Genomic DNA, 10,181 nt, shown 5'->3' on the forward strand with positions numbered 1-10,181 from the left:
ATACGAAGTTATTACGGCGGCGCCCGGTGCGACCACCAGCGCGGAGTCGACCTGCAACAACTCCGGCTCCTGCGGCGCGGACCCCTGCGTGAGCACCGCGGGGGAGGGCACGGGGGAGCACTCCCCGCGCGACGAGCGCGCCAGCTTCGAGTCCACGGGCACGCAGGCCAACAGCCCGCGGGAGGGCGAGGCCAGCGGCGTGCTGGCGGAGGACGGCGCGCCCGCGCTGGTGCCGCCGCCGCCGGGCCACGCGCCGCCTGCCGCCGCGGCCGCGGTGGTTTGACGCTGGACGCGCGGCGACCGGCCGCACCCCATTTTATGCCTGGCAGGGGGGGGTCTGGAACCCCCGGCACCCCACCCCCTCCCCTCCCACGCACACTTGTACGTGGAAGGGGCGGGCCCTGCACGCAGGCGAAACTTCCGGCTTTCATAAACAGTGGTACCCCTGTGCTCTCTTCCCCTCGCAACTGATTCTGAGGTTGTCTCGTTGTGTCGCGCTGGTGGCTGAAGATGGCCTGTTATGGGTTACAAGGAGAGGCTCGCCCAGCAGGACGGCCAGATTCACAGCACGCATGGGTGCCGGGAGGGGGAGGGGGCGCTTGCCAGGGCCGGCGGCGGGGCGCAGGCCCACCTGGCCACCTACTGTAATTGGCCAGTCCCAATGTCGGTGTGGAGGAGGGAGCAGCCACTTGCCAGTCAGGGGCTGAGCCCAACCGTACCGCTGGCGAGGGCATTCCGAGGCACCCTCGCACCTCATGACGAGGCAAGCACGGTTCCCCCAAACCCAGCGCCCTCCTCTTTCTTGGAGGTGTGGGCGGATGCCGGGATGAGGCTGGCCAGGTCATCGGCAGCGTGCTCGCCAGTGTCCACCTGCACATGTTGTAGCAACCAATGATGAGCCAGACGTAGAGGTGCACATGCAAGGCAAAGGTCAAGTGTGTGTGTCACTCCATAATGCCAGCTTCCTTCACAACCCACCACTTTGAGGCAGGAGCCGGGGAAGATGCGCATGCTCGCCAGGGTTTCATCTGGGAACCCCTGGAGTCTCCGGGAGCTGGGGTGGGGATTGCAAAGGGAGTGTGAGCAGACAGGGTGTGCATCACCTGAAGCAACCCAGAAAGCCTGATCCAGACGGCTGAGATGCGAAGTTGACTCTTGAACACAGCGCTCTCGCTCACCCGAGGTAGAATTGTGCGTTGCCGGGATGGACTCTCAGGGCTTGATACACGTGACCCCTCAGCACTTGCAAGGTGGTCGTGGAGGCCAAGGTCAACACCACGCGGTCCCTTCGTGTCCGCTTGCTGGCTCTCACAGCCGCGGCTGCGGGTGGCATACGAGGACCATGGATTGAGCAAGTAGTACTGATATGGGTGAGAGAAGGTGGCTCCTGCTAAGAGGGAACTTGTTGGCTTTGTTTGCCCGAAACATGTGCAATCCAGTGGCTGCGAATGACGATCTCACCCAGCCATCACTGGGAGCGTCTGCCCCAAGACATCCCCACCTCACCGTCAATGTCATCGTCAGACCTTGGCCCTTCCTCTGCCGGCACTAGCCTGGCAGATATCTCAGCTGCTTCATATGATAGAAGAGCTGCTTCATGGCGTTCTCGACGCCTCTGGACGGCTGCTTGCGACACCGGAGGGTTGGCAACCCATTCGACACCCTCAGACTGGCCTGTCGGTATGTGAGTGTGTTGGTGGGCTGGGTTTGATAAGTTCGGGGTGTTGCTTGCAATCCTACAAGACACTATTCCCAGGTATGTTGGAGCAGGGATCTCTTGCATTCTTCTCAGTGAAACCAGGTGGTAGACAGCCATCCAGCTTTTTCCCTGGACAAGTTCTACACACCGACAGGGGATGCTTCAGCCAGTGTTTCAGCATTGTTGACATGTGTTGCCTCTGACAAACCTCGTTGCAATGTGACATTGAATCCCCTGAAGGAAACGAGCGACGAGGGCGTGTGATGCGATGGCTTGTCTAGAGTGCGCTCAAACATCTATATATACAGAGAACAGGATTCCTCACACTGCCAATCACCACCCACGACAAATGTCACGACGGTAACAGCCCAATTTCTGCAATCTACATCTCCTCCCACTCAGGGGAAACTTGCCTGCTGAGGTGCTCAGGAAGGTCATGGAAGTTTGCGAGCTGCTGCCAGTTCTCTAGGCTGAGCAGTTCAAATCCTGGATCACCCACGGTACCCTTGGCAGGTGCAGGTACAAAGAATCTGTGTTGAGGTGAGGTTAAGGTAAGTGGGGTGATGGCGATTCTTTGCACGGATAGCAGATAGCCTAGGGGGCTTACCCTGCACTGCAAAAGAAGATGTTTGGGTTGCACCCCTGTTCGAAGCACAACAGGTGGGGCGTTGCAATGCATCCCACTCAAAAGCCGAACCTGCAACAGCTCCCCCACAATGAGGTCTCACTTTCCACGGCGGACAACGACTTTCGGCGGCTCCACGGCAAGACCACGCTCGGCGCTCCCAATCTCAGTCACTAAATCGGCTTCCTGGGGTCTCGCATCTGATGTCTCGGGCAGTCCCGCAGCCTCCTCCAGGCAAGTCTCCTCCAGGCAAGCCTCCATGGCCTCTGCCAGACTGGGAGGCTCAGACTCCTTGCCCTGCTCACCAGTTTGGGTTGGGCCAATCACTTCTAAAATGCAAGAAGAAGCAGGTTGTGTCTCTTGCATTCTTCTCAGTGAAACCAGGTGGTAGACAGCCATCCAGCTTTTTCCCTGGACAAGTTCTACACACCGACAGGGGATGCTTCAGCCAGTGTTTCAGCATTGTTGACATGTGTTGCCTCTGACAAACCTCGTTGCAATGTGACATTGAATCCCCTGAAGGAAACGAGCGACGAGGGCGTGTGATGCGATGGCTTGTCTAGAGTGCGCTCAAACATCTATATATACAGAGAACAGGATTCCTCACACTGCCAATCACCACCCACGACAAATGTCACGACGGTAACAGCCCAATTTCTGCAATCTACATCTCCTCCCACTCAGGGGAAACTTGCCTGCTGAGGTGCTCAGGAAGGTCATGGAAGTTTGCGAGCTGCTGCCAGTTCTCTAGGCTGAGCAGTTCAAATCCTGGATCACCCACGGTACCCTTGGCAGGTGCAGGTACAAAGAATCTGTGTTGAGGTGAGGTTAAGGTAAGTGGGGTGATGGCGATTCTTTGCACGGATAGCAGATAGCCTAGGGGGCTTACCCTGCACTGCAAAAGAAGATGTTTGGGTTGCACCCCTGTTCGAAGCACAACAGGTGGGGCGTTGCAATGCATCCCACTCAAAAGCCGAACCTGCAACAGCTCCCCCACAATGAGGTCTCACTTTCCACGGCGGACAACGACTTTCGGCGGCTCCACGGCAAGACCACGCTCGGCGCTCCCAATCTCAGTCACTAAATCGGCTTCCTGGGGTCTCGCATTTGATGTCTCGGGCAGTCCCGCAGCCTCCTCCAGGCAAGTCTCCTCCAGGCAAGCCTCCATGGCCTCTGCCAGACTGGGAGGCTCAGACTCCTTGCCCTGCTCACCAGTTTGGGTTGGGCCAATCACTTCTAAAATGCAAGAAGAAGCAGGTTGTGGAATATGCAGACCGTTCCGTTCGTCTGGACACACCTCCTGTAAGCCCCTCGCTTCCCCCCCCCCTCCAAAAAACAAGTCACCTTGACCCAGGCCCTCCAGGCATGCATGAAGGCTGCGGGCACCAGGGCTAGAGCCTCGCCAACAGCCACCTCCCGCAGGGGCGGGGGGTGCTCGGTCAGGCACGCCAGCACCGACCTCGCTGGCTGCCGCTGCTGGGATGCCACCCTGCTGGCGGCTGCGAGGCTCTTGCTCTCGGCCAAGCACTGTTGGCACTCTGGGGTGAAGCATGCTGGCGGAGGAGGAAGGGCAGGTGGGCTGCCGTCCTCCCCCTCTCCCGGCGTTTCCCTCTCCTTCCATGCCCGCATCCAGTCGTCTGCCAGGCGAGCCCAGAGCGGCTCAGGGACGGCAACTCGTCGGCTCTGCGCAGAGCGAGGTGGCTGCAGGGTGATGAGACGCCGATGAATGGGCACTGGACATGACGGCCTGAACACTGGCCCCGTGCAACCTCTCCTGGCCTGGCCCACCGCCCTGGCGCATCCACCCGCCAGCCCCAAAACCACGCACCCGTCGACTGCCGGTCTGTCTCTCAGGGAGGAGTAGGCCGTGGGGGCAGAGGACTCCACTGAATGGCTCGGTGCCAAGTCCACCGCCGGTGCTGAGCCTCACATGCAGGCTGAAGCGCCCACGTTTCGTCACATAGCCGCTGCATGAGGTGCGAGCTTGGACGTCAAGGAACCCGCGAATGTCTAGAGTCAGCATTCCTTGCAATGTCCCCTGACCCCTACCACCAACCTGAGCCAGGCTCTGGAGACGTAAACACTTGAGGCGTCCTCTTCCCCTCTCCCCGACGCCTCTGCACCCTCGCCATCTGCTCGAGCCAGGGCGTCTGAGGCTTGCTGCACCCACCACTCCCTCTGCGTCGCAGCGTCTGCTTGGGCTGCGATGCCCTGCAGCCTGCGTGAGACAGTGTGCATGATGTATCCAGTGAGTCCTCAAAGGACGGGCGCTCTGATCTCAGCAAGCCTGGCCAAGCCACACGTGTACCCGAGCGCTCAGAACTGCATTGGGCCGGCTTCGCAGTCATTGCAGCAGGAGCACGCAAGGGGATGAGACACGGGGCTGCACAGCCCAGGCACCCCCGCCGCCCAAGCTGGGATGATACCTGGCGCCCAGGCACACCCTACAGATGTCTGCGGGTCCCAGCCTCCGGCAAGGGCCTGCCAGATCACACAGCAGGCCAAAGGCTTCACTCGATACAAGGCGTGCACCTACCATGAAGCATGAAGGCGCGGTCGAGTGAGGGCATCGGGGCATGGCGCCAGCTGTTCCCCGGTGTTGCCTCAATGGAGGGTGCTCCATTTCATGACCGGCAGGCCTCACCCATAGTCCGAGACATCCAAGCTTCTCATTGCCCATCAGCTCACCTGACGCCACATGCTCGGGGTCAAGAGAGCCATGGCCACACAGCAGGCTGTTCGTAGCACTGCTGGCATCCCCTTCCCTCCTTTCCTCCCCATCGCGCTCAGCCGCCTCGCTCCCTGGCTCGGCATCGCAGAATCGCCGCAGCCAGGCGACGTTCACAAAGCAGCCTGCATCTGACTCTGGGACGGGGTCAGCAGCCTTCAGGAGGCGTTGAATGGCTGCCTGTCGCTCGCCTCGCCGCTGCAGCAAGTCTGTTTTGGCCTGGACATACGTCTTGAGGCTTGCCTCGCCCTCCGCGGCAGCCTCTGCCTTGCGAGAATCGATCCTGGTTTCGAGGGATGAGTCTTCGGAGTTGGTCTTGCGCAGCATGGAGCTCACTGTGCGGCCTCTGGATCAGCAGCGGTGTAGCTGTCATCCTCATCCGCAGTCCCACCCACTGTTCTACAGCGCAGTGTCCCCCTCACCAGGCCTCGGCAGCCTCCGAAAGGGCGACTGACGGCAACACAGCATCTTCCCTCCGGTACAAGAGCTGGTAGGCAGTGCAGGAGGCGATGGAGCCGGCCGCCACTTCCTGAAAGGCATGAGGAAGGCGATTACTCATCAGATGACCAAATACTCGGGGAAAGTGGCTTGCTCCAGCGCCCCACTGCTAGGGTCATACTCTGTGCGCGTGCCTGGCGCACGCAAGCAATCACCAAACTCCTTCGAGTCCCTGTCCTCACCGGAGGTAGTTTGGCGTTGGCTGCTTGCAGAGCGAGGGCGGAGCCATGGTCGGATGAGGCACGAGGGCCTGAGGCCAGGGCAGATACAGCGGTGTCGTCAAACCTCCACCAGGCACTGCTGCCAGCCGGGTATTGTGAGGAAAACATGGAGTGGTTGACATGCGCCACTGCAGTGCAGAGGGGGGGAGAGCTGTGAGCTGTCTGAATGCCGCAGCCTGCTGCATAACCTGACTGTTCATGCAATGTCTGACTGTTCATGCAAAGTCTGACTGTTCATGCACAGCAGACACTTGGCATTGTCCAGAATGGATCCCAGGCTCATTGTCACAACCCAACAGGGGGACTTTGCTCGATCGGACGCCCTTCCCACATCAACGAGTCGCCACCGAGTATAGTTCGCCGCACCATAATGCCCAGCCCTGGCTGCAGATCCCTTGTGCAGCATGAGTGCTGCCAGGGTGTACCTCGGGCATTCCCCACCAGCAGCTCCCTGGTCTGGCGAGAGGATGCTCGCAAAATCCAGCGTCAAAGGGCAAGCCAGGGCCTCATTGATCTTCACCCGGTCCATTTTCTGGGGCGGGGGCCACGGGTGCTGGTTGTTGGTGGGTTTGCTTTATACCAGGAAGACAGCCACAGTGCAAGAGTCTCTGTTTTGCGGTCCTGCCGGACGCTGTCGCCACAGCTACATCCACCACTCAACCGCTCCAATCCCCAGCGTACCCGGTAATCAAATACAAAGCGCTGGAGGCTGATGCAGAGCAGGGGCGGGGTGGAGGCCAGTCGCAGCTGCCTCTCAGCCTCCGTCTTGGTGCCACAGTACTCGCAAGCCAGGCTGTTGGACCCGGACAGGGTTTCCGGGGCCAGCAGGGACGTCAGGGACTCGGGCAGGGTCTGGAAGCCCGACACCGGCACCGCCAGCTCATAGTACCCCTCTCGCCGCCCAGAGGAGGCCGAGGCACGGCCGCAGCGGCAACACCGCGTCTCGTACCCGCTCTCTCCCCGGAACAGGTGCTGAGTGCGTGTCGGCGGGCACAACGGTGAGTGGTGAGTGACTGCCATCTGGACAATCCAGCACAGCCATGGATACGCTCATCTGGTGGCACTGCAGGCCCCTCCTGACCTCTCCTCCACCCCCTTTCCTCTCTCGCACCCTGAGCAAGGCATCCAGGGGGTTTTGTGCCTGGAAGCGGGCCTCCAGCAGTCCGAGGAAGAGCTTCATGAATTCCTGCCCGTCTTGCTGCACAGCATGGTCCAGCTGCAGGGCAGCGACCAGGGGCCCAGGGTCTAGTGGGTCCCGCCTACCCCACTCCATGCACGCAAACAGCTCCCTGCATTTCCGCCGCGGCGGGTGAGGACGAGGGTGGGATCAAGCGCCCCATAGGCTCTGTCCATGTTGCTCACCGCAGGGTACAACCAAGCTCCTGCAGAGCAAGCTGCCCTGGGCAGCCCAGAATCAGCGGCGCAACACTCTATCATCGTGACCCAGTCTCAAGAGCAAGGCCCTCCCGGCCGTGTCCGTCCCCCTCCATCGCCAACCTGAGCTGGGCCACCACAGGATCCTGGGACAGTGGAGGCCGAGCGGCGTAGAGGGCCTGCCGGAAGGGCGGGATGGCGTACAGGGTCTGGAGCACAGCGTTGGCGTAGCAGGTGCTGCCCAGGTTGACCAGCCCCACAGGGACGGCAAGATCGCCGCGCTGCATCTCTGCTGGATCCGGGCCGAGGTGCGCCAGGGCGACGGCATCCTTCGCCCACAGCCCCTTCTGGCGGTGCTTGCCGGGGTCTGGAATGAGCCTTTTTAGACTGGTCGTGGCGGCCTGCACAGTATGTGACAGGGGAGGGCGCTTTGGTGCATTGTGGCTTGCAACGATGGATGTCGTTTGGCCGCCATGCATGGGGGCCTCCATCGAAAATGCCCATTGTGCAGTGGAGGGAAGCATCGGGGGATGACCATGCGGCAATGCCACCATGTGGATGTACCACATGCACTCAGAAGGCAGCAGTTTCGAAGACACCGACACCCAGGCTTGCCTTGCCGCCGGGGCTGGAATCGGGGCTGCCCAGGGAGACACCTAGGAAGCGGAGGACGAGGCTCAGATCGAGCGGGCCCCCTGAATCGAGGCTCTGCTGCAAGGCAACAAGTTCTTCGACAGGTAAATGAGTGCCTGAAGCTCTTTTCTTGGCCCCAGCGCCTGGCTTGGCCTTGCGCGCCATGCCCGTCGTCGGCTGGGGTTGTGATCTCAGCGCTCAAGTCGAAGGCATTGGATGTTTCAATGTGGCCAAGCCTTCCGGCATGCTTTTCCGGTGCCTCTGACCATCAGCAAGGGATGTGCATGGGTCACCTACCGCCCATGCGTATGAACAGCCAGGTGCCGGGGACTCGGGAAGGAGCGCCGGTGCCCGGACCCTGAGGGGACCCCAGCAGATCAGTCTCAGGCCTTCCAAGTGCTGCAGCCTTACATCAACGGAAAGAAACTCGTGTCACGTGTCATTCGGAAAACAGATCTAGATGCGCTTCTTGGGCCGCTTCTTGGTGGGTTTGCTGGGCTTGCTAGGAAAGGCGCTGGACAGTGGGAGTGGCACCGGGTCTGGCACCTGGTACCCCGGCAGGTAGTACACCCGCTGTCGGTAGGCCTCATGCTTGATGCAGAGGGAGTGCCACGGCCGCTGGGGCGGCACCTCCTTGTGCATCTGTGCAACGAGGGTGACGAGCTTGGGGAGTAAGATGGCTGGAAGCATGCCGGAGAGGGGCACGCCGGAATACCCGGAAGACCCCGCTTGCCAATCACTGCCCAACCTGTACGGTGTTGTCCATGTGGAGGAGGTCCATGTGTGTAACCCCCAGGGCGTCAAGCTGACTCTGCGACGACACCTGGAAGCCCAGCTGCTGCCACGTCCCCCTCGTCTTGGGGTCATCTGCAGGTTTGTTGTTGTGTGTGGGGGGGTGTGTGTCCGTGAGGAGAGGGGATGGGGTTCCTGAGAGTGGCATTGTACCCTCCCAGGGACAAAAGAGCCATAACATGGGCCAGGCATGAAGAGTCCCCAGCCACCACGCCCAAGGGAGCGGAGACCGCCGCCAATGCCAGGCCTGCCACCCACCCTCGACCCTGGTCCAGACGCGGAGGCTGCGTGATCCCACCTGTGCTACAGAGCAAGATGGTTGGGATGCCTGTGGCCCTGCAGATGGCCTCGATGGCCTCCAGCAGAGCCCGGCCATAGCCTGTGGTGTTGGTGTGCGGGGGAATGTGGTCTTGGCAATGAATGCGATTGCAGGGTTTGAAACCCACTGCATACAGGGGGGCGCACCAGGGCACAGGTCCTCCAGCGACGAACCCAGTCCTGCACCCCCCTCGCTCCTACATGTCTCACCCTTGTTCCGCTTGGACTCGTGGGTGGCGTAGAATGGCACCTCCAGGAACCCGGGTCCGGCGCGGATGGTCGCCGCACAGATGGGCGTCGCGTGCGTCTGGAGCACCGGCATGGCTGGCCGGCTGCAGGCGAGGCGGCGGTGGCGCAGCGGTGCCGCGGCGGCGCCCCCGGCCTTTGCCAGGCGCTCGTCCTCCGCGGCAGCGGCCGCCACGTCAGCCTCGACGGCGCCCGGCGCGGGCCAGAGGGAAAGGTAGCGTGGGTACAGGACCACTACCCGGAAGCCGCCAAAGTCGAGGTCGTCCAGCGTGACCGGGTCCGGCGCGGTCACCGTCCAGTCCAGGTACTCGTGGATGGTGAAGGCCCGGGGGGCCGCCGCGCGCTTCGACCCGGGCTGCGGCGGCCGCGGCTGCCCGGTCTCGAAGGCCCGGAACAGGAAGGGGGCGTCCTTGCGGGCCGCCTCCTTGCCACTCAGCTCGCGCAGCGTGTCGGGCTTGCTGTAGTCCTTGACAGCAAACACCACCCCCGGCCTGTGAGGGGGGAGGGAGTGGGGGGAGGGTCGTGGAGGGGGGGACACCACCGGGGCAGATTGCTGAGCGGCGTGCCTGCAGGCAAGGCTCCCAAAATGGCTGGGGGTGCAAGGGGGAGGAGGCGGTGCAGGCAGGATTCCTGGCACTTGGCCCAAAGACACTGCGCGATGCACCGCCATTGCCCGGCACACGCAATCCCGAGCCCCTCCCTGTGACACCACTGACCTCCCTGGGATCTCGTGGAGGTCATCGGAGGGCAATGGTTTCAGCGCCTCGCGACACTCCGCCAGCAGCGTGCGGCGTGCCAGCCGCTGCTCATCCTCCAGAGGCTCCGGCGCCAGAACCTGATGATCCGCGTCCCGGGGCTCTTCATCCTTTTCCGTCATGTCGCCATGCGCGGCTGGGCCCGGGCCCGGCCTCCGCGCAGGCCGAGGGGATGTTTCGGGGAGGCGGGCGCGACGGATTTGCACAGCTCCAGGCCAGGCGCCAGCTGCTTGGCGTCCCCGGTCCAGCACTTGCTTGATCATGGACCGGGGCATGGGGTGGCCCTTGCATC

At 61.9% G+C, this 10,181-nt stretch overlaps 3 protein-coding genes across 3 annotated transcripts in view; 1 reads left to right on the top strand and 2 right to left on the bottom strand.

Moving 5' to 3' along the window:
• F751_3536 (hypothetical protein) overlaps positions 1-1,083 on the top strand; it is a gene marked incomplete at both ends in the record, with an annotated part of 4,284 nt that extends 3,201 nt beyond the window's left edge. The window contains 2 exons of the mRNA XM_011403449.1: positions 1-199; positions 988-1,083. The exon at positions 1-199 is cut by the window's left edge and continues 1,478 nt beyond it. Coding sequence (XP_011401751.1) covers positions 1-199; positions 988-1,083 — 295 coding nt within the window. The remainder of the gene's footprint in view (positions 200-987) is intronic.
• A 4,387-nt stretch (positions 1,084-5,470) lies between these two features.
• F751_3537 (Ubiquitin carboxyl-terminal hydrolase 26) lies at positions 5,471-7,432 on the bottom strand (the record flags this gene model as incomplete). The annotated part of the gene is made up of 6 exons (XM_011403450.1): positions 5,471-5,581; positions 5,733-5,899; positions 6,213-6,303; positions 6,453-6,743; positions 6,883-7,060; positions 7,269-7,432. The coding sequence occupies 6 exons, from the start codon at positions 7,430-7,432 to the stop codon at positions 5,471-5,473; spliced, it is 1,002 nt and encodes a 333-aa protein (XP_011401752.1).
• Positions 7,433-8,234: 802 nt separating this feature from the next.
• Positions 8,235-10,011, bottom strand: F751_3538 (hypothetical protein; the record flags this gene model as incomplete). Its single annotated transcript, XM_011403451.1, has 5 exons — positions 8,235-8,420; positions 8,527-8,645; positions 8,869-8,949; positions 9,099-9,625; positions 9,851-10,011. 5 exons carry the CDS (start codon positions 10,009-10,011, stop codon positions 8,235-8,237), a joined length of 1,074 nt encoding a protein of 357 aa, XP_011401753.1.
• Between the last annotated feature and the right edge of the window lie 170 nt (positions 10,012-10,181).

This window comes from Auxenochlorella protothecoides, assembly GCF_000733215.1.
Source record: "Auxenochlorella protothecoides strain 0710 unplaced genomic scaffold scaffold37, whole genome shotgun sequence".
Lineage (NCBI taxonomy): Eukaryota > Viridiplantae > Chlorophyta > Trebouxiophyceae > Chlorellales > Chlorellaceae > Auxenochlorella > Auxenochlorella protothecoides.